This window comes from Equus quagga, chromosome 9, assembly GCF_021613505.1.
Source record: "Equus quagga isolate Etosha38 chromosome 9, UCLA_HA_Equagga_1.0, whole genome shotgun sequence".
Classification (NCBI taxonomy): domain Eukaryota; kingdom Metazoa; phylum Chordata; class Mammalia; order Perissodactyla; family Equidae; genus Equus; species Equus quagga.
The window spans coordinates 91,539,048-91,563,656 of NC_060275.1; the positions used below are offsets into that span (position 1 = coordinate 91,539,048).

General features: G+C 35.9%; 1 protein-coding gene across 1 annotated transcript in view; it reads right to left on the reverse strand.

Moving 5' to 3' along the window:
- The window catches only part of WDR70 (WD repeat domain 70), a 287,917-nt gene that overhangs the window by 224,607 nt on the left and 38,701 nt on the right, over window positions 1-24,609 (reverse strand). Inside the window, exons 6-7 of the mRNA XM_046672043.1 lie at window positions 16,656-16,715; window positions 10,419-10,552 (exon numbers count right to left, since the gene is read on the reverse strand). Of these exons, the coding sequence (XP_046527999.1) occupies window positions 10,419-10,552; window positions 16,656-16,715 (194 nt within the window). The remainder of the gene's footprint in view (window positions 1-10,418; window positions 10,553-16,655; window positions 16,716-24,609) is intronic.

Genomic DNA, 24,609 nt, shown 5'->3' on the forward strand with positions numbered 1-24,609 from the left:
AAATTCATAGGGAGAACAAAAGACCTTGAATAGCTAAAGCAATCCTGAGAAAAAGGAACAAAGCTAGAGGCATCACAATCCCTGACTTCAAAATATACTAGAGAGTCATAATAATCAAAACAGTAGGGTCTGGTACAAAAATAGAAACACAGGTCAACGGAACAGAACTGAGAACCCAGAAATAAAACCACACATCTACAGACAGCTAATCTTCGAGAAAGGAGCCAAGAACATTCAATGGAGAAAGGGATGTCTCTTCAAAACTGGTATTGGGAAAACTGGAGAGCTGCATGGAAAAGAATGAGGGTAGACCATTATATTTCACCACAAACAAAAATTAACTCAAAATGGATTAAAGACTTGAAGGTAAGACCTGAAACCATATAACTCCTAAAAGAAAATATAGGCAGTACACTCTTTGACATCAGTCTTACAAGGATCTTTCCGAATACCATGTCTACTCAGGTAAGGGAAACAAAAGAAAAAACAAACAAGTGGGACTTCATCAGACTAAAGAGCTTCCGCAAGGCAAAGGAAACCAGGAACAAAACAGAAAAACAACCCATCAACTGGGAGAAAATATTTGCAAAACATACATCTGACAAGGGGTTAATCTCCAAAATATATAAAGAACTCACACAACTCAACAACAAAAAAACAAACAACCCTATCAAAAACCCGGCAGAGGATATGAACAGAAATTTTTCCAAAGAAGATATACAGATGGCCAACAGGCACATGAAAAGATGTTCAACATCACTAATCATCAGGGAAATGCAAATCAAAACTACACTAAGATATCATCTTATACGCATTAGAATGCCTATAATCACCAAGACAAGGAATAATGTTGGAGAGGATATGGAGAAAAGGGAACCCTCATTCACTGCTGGTGGGAATGCAAACTGGTACAGACACTATGGAAAACAGTATGGAGATTTCTCAAAAAACTAAAAATTGAGATACGACACGATCCAGCTATCCCAGTACTAGGCGTTTATCCAAAAAACTTGAAATCAACAATTCAAAGGACTTATGCACCCCTATGTTCACTGCAGCATTATTCACTATGGCCAAGAAGTGAAAGTAACCCAAGTGCCCATCAACTAATGACTGGATAAAGAAGATGTGATATATATATATAGATAAAGATAAAGATACATAGGTAGATATATATATCACATCTTCTTATTCCATTGTGTGTATATATGTATATATACAATGGACTACTACTCGGCCCTAAAAAAAAGACAAAATCATCCCATTCACAACAACATGGATGGACCTTGAGGGTATTATGTTAAGTGAAATAAGCCAGACAGAGAAAGATGAACACCATATGATTTCACTCATATGTGGAAGATAAACTAACACACAGACAAAGAGAACAGTGTAGTGGTTACCAGAGCAGAAGGGGGTTGGGGGTGGGCACAAGGGGTGAAGGGGCACATATATATGGTGACTGACAAAAAATAATGCACAACAAATGTATGACAATGTTATAAATTATTATGAACTCAATAAAAAAAGGCAATAACAAATGTTGGTGAGAATGTAGAGAAACTGAAACTCTTATATGTATACCGCTGGTGGGAATGTAAAATGGTACAGTCACTTTGGACATCAGTTTGTCAGATTATTAACATATTAAGCATAAATTTACCATATGACCTAGCAATTCCCAATTTAGGTATCTGCCTAAGAGAGATGGAAACACGTCAATCCAAAGACTTGTACACAAATGTTCATAGCACCATTCACAAGAGCCAAAAAGTGGAAACAACCCAAATGTCCACTAATGGTGAATGGACAAACAAAATATGCTACGTATTTATAAACACACACAAACACAAACGGAATACTATTCAACCATAAAAAGGAACAAAGTGCTGATGTGTGCCATAACATGAATGGACCTCAAAGACATTATGCTAAGTGAAAAAGGCCAGACACAAGAGACCACATGTTGTATGATTCCATTTATATGAAATGTCCAGAAAAAGCAAATCTATAGGGACAGAAATTAGATTAGTTGCTGCTGGAGGTGGAAATGGAGAGAGACTGCAAGTAGGAATGAGGTTTGTTTTCAGGGTGATGGAAAGCAGACTGCGGTGATGGTAAAAGTAGATACTAAAACAAAAGCAATAAAATTCAAATTAATTATAAGATGTTTGCTAAAACAATATTATACAGAATGAAAAACACTTCTTTACCATGGAACAAATTAATTATATCCCTCTACCAAAGTCCTCTAATCTGCCATTAGAACAACAAGTTGAATACTTTTTGCCTGCTGTAACACATGCCTATTTTACTGGGTTCCAGCGATCACTCAATTTTCCCACCAATTTTCTCTTTGGTAACCACTGTGAAAACTTTATTCATATATCACTTCATGACAAAACAAGCTTTCACTTGGTGCCAATGCGTCACTTATGCACAAAGCATGTCTCTGCTCCCTTCCCATTAGGCCATGGAAACTGAAAGTGAAAGCAGCACTAGGGCCCAAGTGATTTTAAACACAAAGGTAAACAAATGCAGACATTAGGATTAAGACAAATGATTGTCAAAATAAAAATCGAAATTTTTAAATTAAGGAAAGGAATTCATGAACCCCTAAGAATATGTCCATAAACCCCAGTTTGAAAAACCTGTAATGTGCAAAGTCTCAGAATTTACTAAAGTATGCAGGGCCATCACTTCACACTGAAAGTTATCCATACAGCTGAGCAGTTCTGGTAAGTGCTCATTCACAAAATGGCTTTGGGAAGACAGTTTCTATAGTGCATGACCAAAAACAACCTTGTTTTCAATTATGAATCTGGTGAATTTCTGAAATGGATTTTTTTTTTTTTTTGGTGAGGAAGATTGGACCTAAGCTAACATCTGTTGCCAATCTTCCTCTTTTTGCTTAAGGAAGACTGCCCCTGAGCTAACATCTGTGCCAATCTTCCTCTATTTTGTATGTGGGACACTGCCACAGCATGGCTTGATGAGTGGTGTCTACGTCCATGCCCAGGATCTGAACCCATAAACCCTAGGCCGCTGAAGCAGAGCATGCAAACTTAACCACTATGCCACCGGGCTGGCCCTGGAAATTTATTTTAACATTTATGAGTCAAGTAAAAATTGTAATTTTAAAGCAAGAAACACCTGATGAAAAACAGAATTCATCCACTTGAAAAGGTTGAACATTTGACACAAATGATTAACAAATTGTTGAAAACCATATCGTATGGTAATAAAAACTACAAACAATTTTCTCACAAGTGAATATAATTAATACTAAATCAATATGTATTGTCTATGAAATTGTGTCACATCTGACTAAATAATACATGGTTGACTAAATGATCCCAGAAATTAAAGCAAAACACCTGGCTTATAAATTCCAAACTAATCATTTATTTGTAATAGTGAAAAAGTGGCCACAACCCTAAAGCCCATCAATCACAGAAGAGCTTATCAGTGTGGTGGTTCTCAGTGTGTCTAAACTGTAAAAGTGAGGTCCAGCACTGAATATTTTAACAAGCCCTCAGACAGTTCCGGCACCCTACTAACAACGTTTCAAAACCACTGAACTATGGTAAGTTACACACGGTCTGCTCTGCAGCACTTAGAATACAGTAGTATATATGTACAATATCAAAAATCTCTAAGCAATATTGCAAAGTTGGGGAAAAAAACAAATTATGGAATAACAACCATGTGATACCATTTATGAAAACAAATATAGTATATACTGGTTTTTGATAGGCACACACATTTGTTGATAACTGCATGGAAAAACCTCAAAGAATATAAACCATAATGAAAAAACAGTCATAACACCTGGGAAAGAGATTAAAATGAAGATAATCAAGGAAATTTAGTTTTGTCTGTGATGTTTTGATTTTTGTATGAGAACATAATTTATGTGTTACTTGATTACTTAAAATGTCAAAAAGAAGAGAATAGAGAGTATCTAGCCATTTTTAAATGGGCAGAAGATAGGAAATTCCTGGGGCCAGCCCCGTGGCCAAGCAGTTAAGTCCACGCGCTCCACTGCAGCGGCCTGGGATTTCACCGGTTCAGATCCTGGGCACAGACATGGCACTGTTCCTCAGGCCACGTTGAGGCAGCGTGCCACATGACACAACTAGAAGGATGTGCAACTAAGATATACAACTGTGTACTGGGGGGATTTGGGGAGATTAAGCAGAAGAAAAAAAAAGAAATTCTTAACTTGGGCTATCTAAACGATCCAGAAATTCTTAATATTTTATGAAAAATTTTACTCCATCTACATTTTTTTACATAGAGGATACATCCAAAGAATCTGTGAGCCTAAGGATGCTGACTCTTGAACCTACATATATAATTATTGAAAATCCATGAGGAAACAGAGAGAAAGGAAAAGGTGACTAGAAGGCTGGATTAGAGAAAATGTGGTACTAATTTTCACTAAATGGGACAAAGGAAGACTTCAGAAACTAGACACACAAAAATCTAATACTGATGCTGGGCAAAAGTCCAAAACAAATTATTAAACAGACTTCAAAACACTAAAAATGGAACATGCATCAGAAAGAAGTTGAACAACAACAAAAGAAAAGCATTTTGAAAAATCTGATTTTTATATTGGTAGATCAAGAAAACACTTAACAGCAGGAGCCAGCCCTGTGGTTGAGTGATTAAGTTCGTGTGCTCTGCTGCGGCAGTCCAGGGTTTCACCGGTTCGAATCTTGGGCGCGGACATGGAACCGCTCATCAGGCCATGCTGAGGCAGCATCCCACATGCCACAACTAGAAGGACCCACAACTAAGAATATACAACTATGTACTGGGGGGCTTTGGGGAGAAAAAGGAAACAATAAAATCTTTAAAAAAAAAAAAAAGAAAACACAACATCAGTCTTTTTAACGTGTCCCAGGGGAGTGAGAGCAAGGCCAAGAATACTACAGCAACAGAGTCCTTTGGAGAAATTCATCAGAGGGACCCAGAATTCAAAACACCTTACCTCAGTTTCACTCCTATACTTAGGACTTGTGTCTCCCCTCCTGAACGGCTATGGGAGTCCTTTGTGTGTGAATGCCTCTTTGACACACCCTTATTCTAGGATGCTGGTGGATAGGCAGCAGGTTGCCTGCTGGATATCAGTTAAATTCTGACATCTGCTAGTACACATGAGGAGATGGTGTGAAAATAGCATACTGTGCTTTTATATCTTCAAGACACTCAACAAACTCCCTCAAGTTTTCTTGGCAGATGATATAGGAATAACGTAGAGAGGTGACAAAAATGTCATGAAAAATTTTAGCTGAATATTAGGTATGTATGGATTCTCATATGAATGAACAATTGAATCTAAAAGGTCGTTTAACAGATCAATATGAAAATAAAGAAAGGCTTCCAATGGCATACCAAAATCTGACTCTGCCATATTCAACAGGTGTCAACTGAATAAGAATCTACTGCACATTTAGCAAATTTGCAACTGGCAAAAAACAAGGACTGATCACTAATATGTTGGATGTCAGAATCAAAAACTGTAACAAGCTAACAAAATAAAGAGAATGAAACTGAATGCAAAAAAAATGTAAATACCTGCACTGTACCTTTTTCTTTATTTAAAAATGTAATATAAATTTAACATAATATCATATAATATAGACACACACATGCACACACAGATAAATTTAACAAAGATCATTTGTGGCCTGTAAGGCCTCAAATACTTACTAACTGGCCCTTTATAGAAAAATTTTGCCAACTCCTGGTCTTGACCAGTAAGTCTTTTCTCAAAAATATGTTCTATCTTTGAATTTGAGTATAGAAATCAAAGATGTTAAGTAAACATTCTGTACTGTTAAAGTTAAATTGGAACAGGGGTACAAACTAACAATTCTGAGGCTGTTTTACATGTACACTGGGATTGAACAAATACATAAATGGATGGGCGGTGGGAGACAAGTTTCTCACTGTTGGAAAGTGAATGTTTCCAAGCAAGAAGAAGAAGGAAGGCTAGAATGAACCAATGTGTACTGCATTAGAGTCAGACATCAGTACGAACTCCTGTTTAGCTTAATACAGATGCAAATGGATACAGAAACAATTATAGATACAGTGTATACACAGGGTAGTATAGATGCACATACTTCCTAGGTCTGTTGGCTGAGAAGGCCTAGAGGCAGTGACACCTCAGGAGCAGCAAGCACAGTGAGAACCCAGATCCTGTTTTCTGGTACCACTCTCATGAGAGATATGACTGATTTTGGGACTAGGGCAAGGAAAATATAAGATGAATCTCGAACATCTTATAGTTCCAAAAAGTAAGGAAGTACTCAAAAAAAGGGGGGGAGGGGAGTCAAAGAAAGGAACACAAGAGCCAAACTGAAAGAGCTCTCAGTGGCCACAGCTGAAACAATCTGAGCAACAAAATAAATAACATAGTACCCAAGATATAAAATAAATAGCCAATAGTAGATACTGGTAGAAATAAATGATGAAATAAATAAATGAAGGAGAAGAGACAATTCTTCTTTACAGGAGAATTCCAAGTAGTTTACGTAAATACCACCCCCTCCAGGAAGCGGAACTTAATTTTTCCACTCTCCCAAGAGTGAGCAGCATTTACTGACTTGCTTCCGAAGAATAGCATATGGAAAGGGGAGGAAAAAGTAACTTCACAGTGGAGAAACCTTAAAAATATGATAGCACGCACCAGTGATATATGATAAGAAAGGCACTTCACCTCTGAGATTTTTGTCTCCAAAATACATAGTCCCAGTCTAACCATGAGAAAAACAACATAAAAAAACAACTCAAGGGACATTCTACAAAATATCTGACCAGTACCCCTCAAAACTGTCAAGGTCATGAAAAACAAGGGAAGACTGAGAAACTATCATAAATCAGAAAAGACTAAACAGACATGAAGACTAAATGTATTGTAGTATTTTGAAAGGGATCTTAGTGGAAAAACCAGTGAAATCCAAATGAAGTTTGGAGTTAAGTTAATAGTAATGTACCAACATTGGTTGGTTTAATTGTCACAAATGTACCATGGCCACATAAGATGTTAACAACAGAAGAAACTGGGTTAGGGGTATATCTGAACTCTGGACTATCTTTACAGCTTTTCTATAAATTAAAAAATATTTTGAAATTAAAAGTTTACTAAAATCTTGAAATGGAAATATCAATATGATCTTATTTAAACATACACACACACATATGCTTATATATCTCTATTTTCTACTTCTTTCCACTGAAAAGGTCAAGAAGCAAAGATACCCCATTATCAATGAGCATGCGTAGCATCCAGATTTGGTCTCTAAATACCATTCCCACCAAAAAAAGAAAAACAGGTTTCCATGGGGAAATGCTGATTTCAGGACTTGGAAAGGAATGTACCAGGAAGGCTACATCATGTTGTGTGAGAAAATAAGCAAGCTTTTAAAGACTAATGAGGTCATGTCAAAACTACATAGCAATCAGGGACTCCCACTGGCCAAATCTGGAACAATTTAAACATCAACAAGAAAAATGACTGCAACTGACTGCAACACATGAAAAATTTCTAAGTCGCAAATACTGATACTCAAAAAAGAAAATGCCAAAAAAAGAAAACCAAAAACATCACCACCAATAACAGCAACAACTCATTTATCACCACCAGCTCTTAAGCTGAAATAAGTAATTAAAGGGAAATAACTAAGCATTTATCCTCCCTCTTTAGTAGGAAATGTATTTCAGGGTAACCAAATAACATCGGTTAATGAGGAAAAGTTCTTCTTTTAGACGAATGCCAGCAAATAAATGTAGATGAAATAATAGAACTAGAAAAAAAAAACAACTTGGAACCCTCAAGGGGATAACTGATTCAGGTATGAACAATTAATGGATGCTAAACTTGCTAAGTGAAGGGATAAGAATTTTGATATTTACATGGTGCCAAAGTGTCTCCCCACGAAGTTCCTGCCTATCTCAAGTATATAATATTCACTTTACAATGGAAGAATCAGATGTCACCAACCTAACCTAGGGATCAATCTTAATTGCTAGTCACTAATAATGGCAACAACTAGACCATATATGCCACCTGATGTGATACAATATGGATTATGATCAAGCCTTTGGATCTTCTAGAGGAAATACTAGCAATAAAGAAACAAGTTAAATGACATCGTAAGAAAGCAATTAGAAAATGAGGGAGTAAGAACCTCATAGAGGAACACTGGACCTGTCTGTTTAACGAAGTCATGGGGAAGGAAACGGTAGGAAGGAGACCCTGTTCTAGATTAAAAGATACATAAGAGAGGTACAAAATAAAGGTGATGTGTATTATTTGATTGGATCCATGTTTGACAAACCAGCATTAAAACACATTTTGAGGGCAAATGGACAAATTTAAATACGGAATGGTTATTAGCAATATTAAGGAATTCTAAAGAATTTTGTTAGAAGTAACAATGGAACTATGTTTATATAGGAAAATGTCTATATTTCTGAAAGATACATACTGAAGCATTTCCAAGTGAAAGTTATGTCTGTCTTTATTTTTAAATACTGCAAAAATAACGAGATGAAGCAAATACAGAAAAATGTTTATAACTGTTAAATCTAAGTATGGTAGAAGGTTATTATACTAACTCCTCTACTCTTCCTTATATTTGAAAGTTTTCATAGTAAAAATCGAATTACAGATGAATATATAAATAGATATAAAAAACACATTAAGTCCAAAAAGAAACCCCAGTGTTATAAAAAATAGAGTCACATTATTTGGAGATTAGGGGCAAATGATGGCAAAGTTAACTGGTTCTCATGACTTAAAATAGTAACATTCACATAATGTTTGCAGTATTAGAGTTTATATTAATTTTACATGGATTGTCAGGAATTCTGTTTCTTCCCATCTACCCTTTGATAGTTCACTATTATACATAGAATGCAATGATTTAATTATGGAAGAGAAAATAAGCTTATTCTTGGGCTTCTCTGCGTTTTCAATTATGACAGTTTAGTAATAGAACACTGGCTTGCAACTCATGAAGCATACTCTATTCAGAGCTGATCATTAACAGAGCAGTGGATAGTCCTGAACAAGTCCGCTTATAGTTGTAAAGGTAGAAGGAGAGCACAATCCCTATATGAATCGAGACTAGCCCACGAGGAAAAGGGATATAATGACATATTTTAAGTACATTTTTTAAATGTCATCATACTAACTCAAGATAACATGTTACTACTTTAAATCATGAGAGCTATTTTAAATACAGCCATCATTGGAGATACTCAGTTTCTTTATTCTTTTTTTTTTCCCTGTCCAATTGATCAGAGATGTGCTATGTTCATTTAGGAAATTCTGCAATCTTTACTAACGATAGCTTCAGAGTTATGACTTCAAAATTTACAAATCAATATGATTTGTAGAAAACTGACCAAAGCCACCTGAGTCAAATACAACTTTTAAGTTATTTTGCTAGGTAACTATAGCTGCCAGAGAAATCTGAGGTCTCAATCCCAATTCTTTTCCACAGACAGACATTTATTGTCTAAGCATTTATTGGCAAGTGAGCAAAAACAATCCATATGACCTGTCCTGCAGGCTTAAGAAAAATCCCAGCTCTCTAGCCTTTCAGAGGCTGCAAACATGACTTTCCTGAAAGGTTTACTAGAAGCAAACACCCAACAGTCCAGAGACAGGAACTTTCTCCATAGAGTTGACAGAATCCAGAGTTTACAGGTGGATATTAGGCTTAGCAAAAAACACATCTCTAAGAGCTTAGTTAAAGGTGAAACTACATTCTTACACCCTATTCATGCAAGATTAGGAAATGGGGTCTAAGTAATTTCAGTTAATCCACATTATCCTAAATATCTTTAAAACGTCATCAATGAGAGCCCATTTCTAACATACATTACGTAAGTTAACAAGATACCACTTTCACCAATAAAAATCCATTTTTGATACCCAATATGCTAAAAGATCAAATATGGACAAAAATAGAAATAAGAGGTTGGCTTGTGGTAGCAACATGTAAAGCCCTTTCTGATATAATGCTAGCTGACCATACCCACCCACACAGTGCGGCACCAACTAGCATCTGGGTTTGGCCTAACATATGTCATACACACATGCATAATATTACACAGTATTTACTGCAGTGTTTTAAAATAAACTAGGCAAGGTAACAATGTCTAAATAAAAGTATTTTTTTTAAAACAACAAAAGACAGAAAATGTCTTTACAATATAGGTTAATGAAACTTAAAAGAAAGAAATTTAAGATACATTTTACTTTCATTTGAGTAGTGGAGGCAGAATACAGTCATATAAACTTACTGTATTTTGGTACAAATTATTATAGATGTAATTCAAATGACAACAGCACTGTCTTGAAATATGAAGATATTAAGTTGCGTAATACATACCATTCACAAGGCTGAAGGGACCGAAATGCCTTAAAAGACGCATCCATTCCAGCAAAATCCCAAAACTTAACATCATAGTCATATCCTCCAGTCACCAAACGGGCACCTGAGGGATCCAGACCCAAAGCAGAAACCTAGTTTAAAAAAAAGTTTAATTAATTGGAGAAAAGCTACTTACAGTCTATTATAACCCCCATTTCCTTTGTCTAACTGACCTCCTACCTTACAGGCACTGGAAGTACAGACTGCCAACTGTTCTATTTCTGAAAAGTAGGAATGGACAGCACCTTCTATATTATTTGACTTTTCAGTATTATTTCTTTTGAAATAAATAAAGAAAAAATATTTTAATAAACTAAGTCATTCTTTATGTCTGAACAATATGACTAAAAACTCAAAACAATCAAAAACAAAAATAAACAATCACATTAAAAGTCTAAGAAGTGACTTCTGCTAACACCAACTACAAACTTACTTGCCCCCATGCCCACTCTATCCTTCTCCCCTCTTGTCACAATTAAAGAGATGCCCCTGCTCCTGATAAGGCTGACCCCACCAGTGTTCATCCCACTTCAGTGCGACTTGAAATTACAAATCCACTGGTGGCTCGTCTATTCTGTGCCTGCCCTCCCTTCAAGAGTGTAAGTTCGGCTTCCACGCTGACCCACGGTGTGGAGCCACAGGGGTGGAGGCCCAGAGTCACATCTGTGCCCAGTAAAGCGCCGGGCACAAAACAGACACTCTAAGAAATATTTGTTTAAAAAAAGGAAGGAGGACTAAAAGCAAAATAAACCTATGCAACACAAACAGAAATGCAATCTGACAAATATGATATAAATTATCCTCTGTCAAAAAAGAACAGGATAAACCGCAAAGATATAAATTATCCTCTGTCAAAAAAGAACAGGATAAACCGCAAAGATAACTCTTTCCTATCTGAGGGCAGAAGAAAGACAGCAAATTCTACAGCAAAGTGACTAAATGAGGTTTTCAATGCAGCATTCTGAAGGCTGAGGATCTCTGCAGCTGCTTGTATACATCATTCGTCATCCACCAAAAAGGAAAGAAAGGTAATGACTAAGAGAGAAAACAGGGCTCTGAGGTAGAAAACACTCCCCAGGTAGAGAAGACATATCCAGCCAGAGGATCTGCTAGCTACTTCTCAATCGCTATGTTCCAAATACTTGAAGAACACAGAAAGTCTAGTTAACTCTCAGGTGCATTTTAATCATACTGAAATAAAAAAGGACCTCAGGGGCTGGCCCCAGGGCCAAGTGGTTAAGTTGGTGCACCCTGCTTCGGCGGCCCAGTGTTTTGCAGGTTCAGATCCTGGGCGAGGACATGGCACTGCTCATCAGGCCATGCTGAGGCGGCGTCCCACATGCCACAACAAGAAGGACTCACAACTAAAGCATACAACTATGTACTGGGGGGATTTGTGGATAAAAACTGGCAATAGTTGTTAGCTCAGGGGCCAATCTTTAAAAAGAAAAAGCATAATTATTTTAAGTTAATAAAAAGACTAAAAACTAATATCAGATTATTCTGGGTGATGGTCTGAATTTCTTTGAACAATAAATAAAATGTTTTAAACTTTCTGTTTTAATGTTTACTGCATGAAATGTCAGATCATGTAAAAATAATCATCTGTTCCAATTTGAGAAGGGACACAAATACTTTCAGCTTTGACCTCTTTGTTCAGAGAATTAATTTTTATCACCTCCTTCTTCTTGTAAGAAGTCTTAAACTTCAGTCCATAAGGTAATTCAATCTATGAATTTAATTTATCCCATAGTACATTAACTGTATAAACTTTTGCATATTTATAGCTTTTCTTGTATCTAGAAATTCTTCAGTAAAATATTTTTAAAATTTAAGTGGTCTCAAAACCATACAAGCCTTGTTTACATAGAAAGACTTAGTAAAGAATCTTTCAATTCATTATAAATCATTGATCATCCGATGTTTTTAGCCCAAAACTTTGAAAGAACTCCCTACACAATTCCCATTTATTAATATTTCAGTCTTTCTGTGAGATACCCAAAAGCATCCATTTTTACTGTGGTCAGGAGTAAATTATTCATTTAAGCAATATATGAAAATAGAAATACTTGGAAGGAAACATATGGCTATGACACCTATATTAAAAGGAAGAAAGATCTCAACTCAGTAACTCAAGCATCTACCTTAAAAAACTACCAAAAGAATGGGGGCCGGCCCAGTGGTGCAGTGATTAAGTGCACACGTTCTGCTTTGGCAGCCCAGGGTTCGCCGGTTCGGATCCCGGGTATGGACACAGCACCACTTGGCATGCCATACTGTGGTAGGCATCCCACATATAAAAAAAAGTAGAGGAAGGTGGGCATGGATGTTAGCTCAGGGCCAGTCTTCCTCAGCAAAAAGAGGAGGAATGGCAGCAGTTAGCTCAGGGCTAATCTTCCAAAAAAAAAAAAAAAAAACCGACCAAAAGAAGAATAAACAAAACCCAAAGCAAGCAGAAGGAAGGAAATAACAAAGATCAGAGCAGGAATCAGTAAAATAGAGAATTTTTTAAAACAAAGAAAATCAACAGGACCAAAAGTTGGTCCTTTGAAAATTCTAAGAAAATTGAGAAAGCTTTAGGCAGCTGGCCAAGCAAAAACAGAAAGAATTACTAAAATGAGGAATGAAAAAGGGGACTCACTACCAACATAACAGAAACTAAAAGGATTACAAAGGAGTTCTGTGAACTGCATGCCAACCAGTTAGATAACTTAGAGGAAAGGTACAAATTCTTAGAAAGATACAAATTACCAAAACTGACTCATGAAGAAAAAGAAAACCTAATAGATTTTTAATAAGGGCTTGAATTAGTGATCAAAAATCTTTCCACAAAGAAAAGCCTATATCCATATGGCTTCACTGGTGAATTCTACCCAACATTTGAAGAAGAATTAATATCCTTCCTTCATAAACTCTTCCAGAAAATGGAGGAGTAAATGCTTCCAAACTCATTCTACAAGGCCAATATTGCCTTGACACCAAAACCAAAGACATCATAAGAAAACAAAACTATAGACCTATATCCCTTATGAATATAAACACAAAAATCCCCAACAAAATATTAACAAACTGAATCCAGCGACATATAACAAGAAGTATACACCACGATAAAGTGAGATTTATTCTAGGAATAAGTACAAAAATACAAGGTTGGTGGGGCTGGCCTAGTGGCGTAGCAGTTAAGTTCGTACACTCCGCTTCAGTGGCCCAGGGCTCACCAGTTTGGATCCCAGGCACAGACCTACACACCACTTATCAAGCCATGCTGTGGCAGGTGTCTCACATATAAAATAGAGGAAGATGGGCACAGATGTTAGCTCAGGGCCAATCTTCCACAGCAAAAAGAGCAGGATCAGCAGCAGATGTTAGCTCAGGGCTAATCTTCCTCAAAAAAATATATAGATAAGGTTGGTTTAACACCTGAAAATCAATTGTTGTAATACACTATAGTAAGAGAATAAAGGACAAAAAACACATAGTCATCTCAATAGAAAATCCTAAGGAATCTACTAAAAAACTACTAGAATAAATGAGTTCAATAAGGTAACAAGAAATAAGATCAATATACAGAAATCAACTGTATTTCTGTGCAATACCAATGAACAATCCAAACATGAAACTGAGAAAACAATTTCATTTACAATATCATCCAAATGAATAAAATACTTTACGAAATAAATATTACAGAAAAGGACGCAAGACCTGTATACTAAAAATTATAAAATGCTGTTTAAAAAAATTTTAAAGATCTAAATAAATGGAAAGACATTCCAGGCTCATGAATCAGAAGACTTAATATTGTTAAGATGGCAATACTCCCTGGAATTGGTTTACAAATTCAACACAATCCCTATCAAAATCCCAGCTGGACTTTTTGAAGAAATTGGCAAGCTGATCCTAAAATTCACATGGAAATGCAAAGGACCCAAAATAGCCAAAGCAATCTTGAAAGAGTAGAACGAAGTTAGAGGACTTCAACTTTCCTGACTTCAAAAGTTACTACAAAGCTACAGTATTAAAGATAGCATGGTACTGGCTTGAGGATAGATTTATAGATCAGTGCAATATAATTGAGAGTCTAGGAATAAAGCTTTACACTTGTGGTCAACTGATTTTCACCAAAGTTATTAGTACTAGCCTATTTCATAACTTGATTTTATAATACAGGTAGTCCTCACTTTGCACTATACCATGTTAACCGAAATTCAGGCAGATTGGAACCAAGCGAAGTGAAGACACAGTCCCAATATGCACAGGTCTCCGTAACTGGTACTATGGAAAATTAGGGCTGCCTGTAAATACTTATTAAAAACTTAATGAGAACAGTGAGAATATCCTGAATACCATACAAATTTAAAACTAGAGCATCAGAAGACGGCAGCACTTTTATATAACTCTAGTATCCAATATAGTTATTGATGCTATTTTTGTCCATAATACTGAGAAGATGCTGATACACATAGAAAAGCATTTCTAAACAACAATAGTCTGTTGATTTTTTTAAGCCAACATTCCAACCTCATCATACTGTTCAAATCAAACTGATCCAAGAGGATGAAAGTGAAAAAGCAGTGACCCACAAGCTGAGTAGACGGGGTGGGGTGGGTGCTAGAAATGTAAAGTATATAGGAAACAAAACTGGCCTTACGTAGATAATTGGTAAGGCTCAGATATAAACATATGTGGATTCCTTTTAGTATTCTCTATACTTCTGTGAATGTGTAAATATTTTTACAATAACCAGTTGGAAAAAAACTAGACCAGACATAATAGTTACCTTCCTAATCTCTGACACATTTACAAGGAGATGAGATATATGCAGGGTAAAAGCAGGAATGCAAAAACATTAATTAACCAAACAGTACAATTAGAAGCTCTAATTGATTTTTAATATATAAAACAAGATAGAGCATTTTTTTAAACTATATTTCTTTAAAAGATAAAATCTGATTTGAAAAAATAAGAATATTTAAATAAAACATGTATGATATGCATAAACTCTCTCAGTTGTAAAAATCTCTGGACTAAATGACAGGAAAGCCTCATTTTAAGTACTATCAGTCTATAATGCCTTTCCTTATTTACTTAAAACCATGAAAATTATTAAAATTTTGTCACGATTTCAGAATTAAAATATCAAAAGTTTGATTTAATAAAAAGTAGATAAAATATCCAGAATCAGATGAAAATGATTTCTTAAGACAGCAGTTCTCAGATATTTTGGCTTTGAAACCCTTTACACTTCTAAAATCTATAGAGGACCCCCAAAAGCATTTGTTTATGTGAGTTATATGTATCAATATTTACCACAGTAAGAATTAAAATTAAGATGTTTAAACATATTTATTGTTCACTTCATTTAAAACAATAAACCTACTATGCTTTAACATTTTTATGAAAACGATATTTTCAAAAGCAAAAAATTTAGTGAGAAGAATGTCACTGTTTTAACATCCGTGTCTATTAATTCTATTACTTGTGTCACTTCTGAGTCTATTTCTATTGACTGATGTTTTCCCCCTTATTACAGGATGTAGTTTCCTACTTTACATGTCAAATAGCTAGAAAAAGGCAGCTTCACTGAAAAGGGAAAGCAAGGTGATTATATTTTCATTCATTGATAAGCAAGTTTCATTCATTCAACTACTACTTTTTAACAGTTTTACAAGATAAAATGAATTCATCTTATATCTCAAAAATTTGTTATAAATCATTAAATAACCAACAAATATAATATGAAAATATAATCCATAAATCTAAGTAATATAATCTTAGAGCAATACAGTGACTATTTTATGTTCATTTCTTATCTCAACATTCATCTAAAAAATGAACTCAGGCCTTTTACCGATAGAAAAATAAAGCCAAGGGTACTGAGAAATTTTCCCACACCATAAAAAAGAAAACTGTTTTGAGTTTCATTTCTTTCTTTCACTAGTAATGTTCCTATATCAAAGAAAAAGAGGTTTTAAAGCCAACAATAACAATGACAATAATAAGTGTTTCTATTTTAAATGAAATGCAATGGCTATTTTGACTGAACAGAAAAGCAATCTCTCCATTTTGCTTAATATCTATAGCTTTTGCGATATCAGTTGACTGCGTAATTAGCATTAATACAAATGTATCTTATTAGTTCATTTTTCCATTAGAGCCCTGTTACTTAGAAAAAAGAATCCAATTTTTACAACTTACTGTTTTAGTGCCATGCTTTAGTGTTATCTCATGTGAGTCGGGGATCTTTTGGACAGGATTCTGAAAAAAAGAAAATTTCATGACACTGATGAGTAATATACAGTAATTGGGGGAAACTACATACCACATTCACAGGAAATAGAATTTTTAAAAATTGCATCACTGGGGCTGGCCCGGTGGCAGAGCAATTAAGTTTGCACACTCCACTTCGGCGGCCCAGGGTTTGCCAGTTCAGATCCCAGGCATGGACCTACCCACCGCTTATCAAGCCATGCTGATAAAGTAGAGGAAGTATGGGCATGGATGTTAGCGCAGGGCCAGTCTTCCTCAGCAAAAAGAGGAGGATTGGTAGCAGATGTTAGCTCAGGGCTAATCTTTCTCAAAAAAATAATGAAATAAAATAAAAATAAAACCTAAGAAACTCTTTTTATGTTGTATGAAATCGTAAGGTCTTCTCAGCATCCAAAATATTTAAAGTTCTCTTTTCATTGGAAGTTGAGCATACTTTAAACTACCTATGTACTTAATTTATAATAAACAACAAAATCTCCACAGGGTGGATATATATACCTTTAAAAGTTTAAAAAACAAAAAGTTGTCTACTGTCCAAAATGGTACAAACAAGGAACGGTCATTCACTGATTCATCGATTCAACAAGCATTTATTAAAGTGAGATTATACCAGATGCTAGGTGGCATCAGACACAGCCTCTACTCATCTCCCCTCCAAGAAGCATATGGTCTAAGAGGAAGACATCAGTGACTAATTCAATATAATAAATGCTACAATAGTCAGGGGTATGGACAGAATAACAGAGAGAGAGAAGATGGATGCATAAATCAGACATAAGAGGTCACAGTGATCATTTGAAGAAGAAGTTTCATAGTTTAGTCAACTCTCCATTATCCAAGAGCAAGCTAATCATACTAAAATTCCATAGCCATCACAAATTCACCTTAGGATCATCTTGCAATCTACTTAACAAAATATGTGCAATCTAACAGACTTTGGTCCCTATCTCCTCTCACTCTTTAGGATCCCTGATGAATCAATCAATCACCAGTTCTTTCTACATTATCTTAAATCTTTCCCCTGCTATGCCTCTTTCTCCTCAGCATATAAACATTTAAAGTACTTCCTGTATTAAAACACACACACACACACACTGATTTCCCCTACATTTACTGCCATAACACTGTCTTTTCCTTTGCAATCAAGCTTCTTCACACTACAGTTTTCACGCAGTTTCTCTAATTTCTTTCACCCTTCTACCTCTACCACTTTGGCACTTGTCATTTTACTCCTAATGGCTAGCACGGTTCTTGGCACTTAAGACACTCTCAGTAATTACGACCCGAATGAATAAACAAGTCCCTACAGTACCAGTGGATACTTTTCAGAACTTTACCTGCACACCTGACCTTTCAACAGCATGATAACTATTCTTTCCTGGGAGGAAACAGCACAGACAAAAAGCCAGAAAAGCTAGGGTTTTTAAATCTAGCTTTGCCTCTCACTAACCCTATCATAACCTCAGGAGACTTATGACTCAGTTTCCTCATTTGCAAATTGAGGATAATGGCAGCTGCCCCTTAGGTTACTGTGAGGTCAGTTGTTTAAAGCCCCTAATACAGAGTCTGGCACAAAGTAGGTGCTCAATAAATAACAGCCACCATTTATTCTAAGGCGTACCTCCTATATGTCTGGTCATATCATCTTAGTCTATTTCCAGGTTTCTCTTCCTCCTTACCTAGCTAATTCCTACTCACCCCTCAAGACTCAATTCAGATGTGACCTGCTCCTGGAAGCATTTCTCAACATTTCACGCTCTAGGTTAAATGACCCTTCTATGCAGTCTCATGACAACTTCTCCTTATCTCTATCACAGAACTTAACACAATACATTGTAATTGTTGACCTGTCTCCCTCCCCACTACTCCCTAACAAAACTGTGAAATGAACACTTCTCAAAGACTGTGTATATATCTATCACCTCGGATCTCCAGTTCACAAAACAGCTGGTGTACGGCAGACACACACAAAAGTTTTTGGAATGAATGAATGGCCCAACGTCTACCTTGTAGATCACGTTAGATTGCAATTTTTAATTTACCTTCAAACATTAATGTTTATGTCCATAAAGAAGAGAAAGTGCTATTTATCTGGTCAGCCTGGTGAGTGAGAGTCGGGGATAACTGAAGATTTTGAAAAAATGAAAACCTTTGAAGACCAAATGATTGTATCCCAGACTAAAAGCAGATTTAAAGTTGCAAGAATAGAGAAATAAAGGCAGTTTTGTTTATTAGACTCTTTGCATCTGAGAGATTACTGTAGTCTATTACTACCACAAATCAGTGAAGATTAGGAACCAAGAAAGCCCTGAACAGCAACACTTACCTCACAGTGGCCTAAGGAACTAGTGGAGAGTTTACAGTTTATTTTAAGACAAAGATGTTACAGTATGGTTTACTATGTTTTGGAAAGTGCTACACATACCTACTTCAGAGATACCAACATTCTAAAATAATTTAAAAGTCAAACAAATGAATTCTAGACTATTCCTAGATATGTAAGCCATTGCTCTCTTTGCAGTTGACAATATTTGTCAGCAATAAAAACTTACATATAAGTGCTTGGTTCTCTTGCAAGAACCAGAACAGTTCAAATGTTTCACTTAGAGAAGAATCAATTATAGGCTGTGTCTCATTTCATAACTAATTACTTTTTCATCACTCAGGAAACAGAAACACTATCATGGAAAGAGGGGATGAAAATTATTTCATTGAATTCAATGCAGAATATGCCTATATATAGACAATTGCTGACATTTAAAGAAAAAAACTTACAAGAACACAGAACAACTTAGTATTTACATTAGGAGTGAATTAAATGTTTAAATAAATGTTGTTTACATTTAAAATCAAAGTTTTACTGGAAATCATGTAGGGCATAACTCATAAAAAGCCCATATAATTGGCACAACTAAATCATCTAAAGTAGTAGCAATCCATCTTTTGGTAGCATATCACTTAATGGTGACTGTTCTTTTTCCAGAACTTTTACTAATGACTTTTTGAAATATGGCTTAGCGTGAAATTTGCTATAACAGTAAAATATTTTCAAGATTTTCCTGCCAGGGGACACCATAAACTATAAGACTTCAATGAAGTCATTTAATACCAGAATTCATAACAAGAGCCACAGTTTTAATGGAAGAGGTGGAAAGATAGCAGTTTTTGTTTTGGTTTGGTTTTAAATGCCAACCAAAGGATTATTTCCCAGGCTCTTTGGTTTACCCCCAATAACAACGAGAGCAAATATATCTGGAATGACATGAGTGATTCCATCTGACATACATCCTTACAGTGTTTTCAAAAGACTTGCAAATCAGAAATAACCTTTCTAGGGTAAAGGTGTCGTAAGTTTAAAAAGTTGTATATGTATGGTACTATAAGCCATAAGAAAAAGTCTACCCAGTAACAAAGATCTGCCACAAAGTAGCTAGGCATTGGGAGGAAAGAATGGGGATTGCCAAGCAGAAGCTTGAAAATGAGCACTACTTTTTGCCAGAAACCACTTTGGAAATAGTTACCAGTACAGCAACACAGGCAATGAGAATTAGGGTCTATTGTAGTGTAACTCTGGGGATCCAATAACACTGACTTAACAGGAATTCACTTATTCACTCACTAATCATACATTCATTTAACAAACATTTATTGAGCATTTAATTACATACCACATATCAGGGACTACAGTTAGATTAAAGATAAAAAAGATCAATAATGAAGACTGCTCACAAGGAACTGTCAGTCCAGTAAAGAAAAACAGACAGGTAAACAAACAGGCAAACTAAAATGCTTCAGGTGCTATGACAGAAGAACAGTCAGGGTTCAGTGCTCAATTCCATTCCACCCGGAGAAGTAGAGGGTGATTAGAAAAGGCTTCATAAAAGAGATGTTTGAGATGCCTTTGGAAAAATAAATAGAGGTTCCCTAGGTGAATGTGGAGGGCATTCAGAGAGAATAAGATGAATCTTGAAACTTTCTGAACTGCAAATATTTTTGCCTGGCTACAGTTTAAATTGCTGGAAAGGAAAAAGGGGAAGACTGTGTGTGTTATGTGTATATATGTAGTATTTTTTTTAAAAAACTTAACCCAGAGAGTTAATTAGGAGCCAGATTGCATACAATGCCAACAATGTGAAATTTAAGCTTTGAGCCACATAGAGTAATTTGATAAGATGTGAGTTTTCAAAAAATCACCAAGGCGTTCTGTGCATCAAAAGACACAATCAAGGGCCAGCTTGGTGGCATAACAGTCAAGTTCCCATGCTCCACTTTGGCAGCGCGAGGTTTGCTGGTTTGGATCCTGGGCACAGATCTATGCACTACTTATTGGGCCATTCTGTAGCAGGCATCCCACAGATAAAATGGAGGGAGATGGGGCACAGATGTTAGCTCAGGGCCAATTTTCCTTAGCAAAAAGAGAATTGGCATCAGATGTTAGCTCAGGGCTAATCTTCCTCAAAAAAAAATTTAAAAAGACACAAGACAGTGAAAAGGCAACATACAGAATGGGAGGAAATATCCACAAATCATATATCTACTAAGGAGTTAATATCCAGAATATACTTTAAAAACTCCTACAACTCAATAATCAAAAAACAAACAACCTGACTCAAAAACTGGCAAAGGAACTGAATAGATATGTCTCTAAAGGAGATATACAGGTGACCAACAAGCATGTGAAAAGATACTCACCATCACTAACCATTAGAGAAATGCAAATAATAACCACAATGATATAGCACTTCACACTCATTAGGATGGCTATTATTTAAAAAGGAAGAAAGAAAGAAAAATAAAGTAAGCTATTGGAGAGGACGTACAAAAACTAGAACGCTTATGCATCACTGGAAGGAAATGGTACAGCTGCTAGGGAAAACAGTATAGTGGTTCCTCAAAAAATTAAAAATAGAATTATCTTATGATTCAGCAATTCCACTCTGAGCATACACTCAAAAACATTGAAAGGAGAGTCTCAAAGAGATGTTTGTACACCCAAGTTCATAGCAGCATTATTCACGACAGTCAAAAGGTGGAAGCAACCCAAGTGGATGAATGGATAAACAAAATGTGGTATATACATACAATGCAATAGTATTCAGTCTTAAAATGGAAGGTAAATCTGACACATGCTACAACATGAATGAACCTGGAGGACATTATGCTAGGTGAAATAAGCCAGTCATAGAAAGACAAATACTGTATGATTCCACTTATATGAGGTATCTAGAGTAGTCAAATTCATAGAAACAGAAAGTAGAATAGTGGTTGCAGGGTCGGGAGAGAGCAGGAAATGGGGAGTTGTTGTTTAATAGGTATGGAATTTGTTTTGCGAGATGAAAAAGTTCTGGAGATCCGTTGCACAACAACGTAACACTACTGAACTGTACCTTTTAAAACGGTTATGCACAGTTTACCAAAACAAAATACTTCTTTAATAGATATAACCCACAGAAGCAAACAAAAAAAAGACAAAAAGGTGCATAATAAGCCTGAATTCTTCTCAATGCTCTAATAAACTTTAGGTAAGCTTCAAAATAAATCATTTATCAAACGTTTAAAATCCTTCTCCAAAAATGTAAAGTTACATGTCTAAAATATTGCAGGAAGGAAGGACAATTTCCTAGCTAATTCTCACAGCTGGTTCCAATTCTTCAATTAGCAGTATTCCCAAACCGCCTCTAAATTACCTTCAAACCATTTATGCCCTTTTGCAAGCTACAATCTTGGAGAACATTTCTCAGTAACGTGACTTAACAATACATTGTTAAAAAACTGTGAGAGCTGAGAAACTCAAAAAAGTTCATTCTTATACTTTATCAAAAATTATATTATTTAAAAAAAAACTCCATGACACTATCAATAAACACAAAGATAATTTTCTATGTTTATTTATCACACGACAATGGCAGGTGATAAGCCAATAGGATTTATACCAAATGACACATTTATTTTCAAAAGCTACCATGAACATATGCCTTATCATTTCCTAACACCGTAAAATTTTGTGACTATTTTGGGTCTTACTCTTATTTGCTAAGTCTGAAGACCTGAAATCTAAACAGAACTATGAGATTAACTTCACTTGTAACCTTCACTAAGCCACTTAACTATATAGAACCTCAGCTTTTTCATCTATAAAAGTGAAGAGTCGGATTAGGTAATTCATGACATTCTATGACGACATGGTTTACCTTAAACTTATTCACATCTGGAACTATGAACACTACCTTATGTCCTTCCCTGACTTCCATCTTCTTCACTTCTCTCCACATTGCTCACCACCATGATAGTACGCTTCCTAGATCATTTTTCATTGAAAACTTTCACTGGTCTCCACCACCTTTAGTAGCAATCAATAACTTTTCACAGCACTCACACATTTTTGTTTTAGAAATTTTCTACATTTGTAGGATATTGTTCCAGGCTAAGTTTTAAAAAAATCACTGTTTTTAAAAAGTTTCTGGTCAAAAGATACAAACTTTCAGCTATAAGATAAATGCTGGGGATACAATGTATAGCATGGTGACTATAGTTAATAATACTGTAAACTTGAAATTTGCTAAAAAAGTTGATCTTAAGTGTTCTCACCATACCCCCCCAAAAAAAGTAACTATGTGAGGTGATGGATGTGTTAATTAACTTGATTGTGGTAATCATTTCACAATGTACATATCAAACCATTAAGTTGTACACCTTAACTAGACAAAATTTTTATTTGTCAATTATACCTCAATAAAGCTGGAAAATAAATATCATTAAAAACAAAATAGTTTCATATACAATTAAAAAGCAGATAGTCTGTTATAAAATACTAATCTCTAAAGAGTCTAGCAATATTCTTATCCTTTGCAGGTATATTTATTTTTCATTTATTACTTCTTAGTGAAACAGTCTTAGACTTACTCATCACCATTGATTGGTCTACCTACTAAAAAGTTTTTGTAAGCTGTTTTTCAGAGACCGTGAGAGCCCAAGGGGGCAGCACCCACTTGCAGAACTGCCATCAAGGTGATGCTGGGCAACCCTCTCAAGAGCCGTGTTCCTGCTGAAACTGGGAGAGAGCATGTGCAAAAGACGAAATATCAGACTATGCACAGAAGATGGAAACCAAGTCCTCAGATGACCTTGAGCAGTGCCAGAACCAAAAGTTCCCTAACTACAGAACTCAAGGAGATATGAAAGCCACATGGGGAACCTAACGAGAAGCAAGGGTCCTTTGATTTATAGCACACAGGACTTACAAGGCCCTTACACTCCCACCATCCACTCAGGTTCAGCCAACCTAGAAACTTACATAACCACTCTCACTCCCTAATCCTTAAAAAAGGCTGTCCCCAGTTCAGTTCAAGCAGACAAATTTGAGCACTGTCTCCTGTCTCCTTGCTGGTCAACCTTGCAATAAAGCTCTTTCTTCTCTCAAAAGCCAGTGCCATAGTATTGGCTTCTGTGTGCATCAGGCAGCTAGCCTTTGCTCGGTACCATTAATATATGTATTAAGAGCCCACCCTTACCCACAATATTAAGCATTCCAGGCAGGAATGGAAGAACTGAGGAACTGAGCTTACCAGGGATCGGGGGAGGGGAGAACATAGAACCCTAACATAATTAAGGAACAAGCTGGCTTTCTATGACCCGTATAACAAAACCTCTCCCTCCCACTCCTTCACCCTCATCCCAAAGAGGAGGCTTCCTTTTACAACTATAAATGAAGAGGGAGAATTTTACCTGCTCAAACTGGGGTCCCTGAGTTTTACATTTGTCCTATTGTTAAAAAAAAGCCCACCTCTACCATGTCAGAGGCAACAACATATACACCATTCTCACATCTTCACAACTTGAATTAGACATCTTCTCAAAGCCTCAAGTCCTAGCTCTCTGTCTA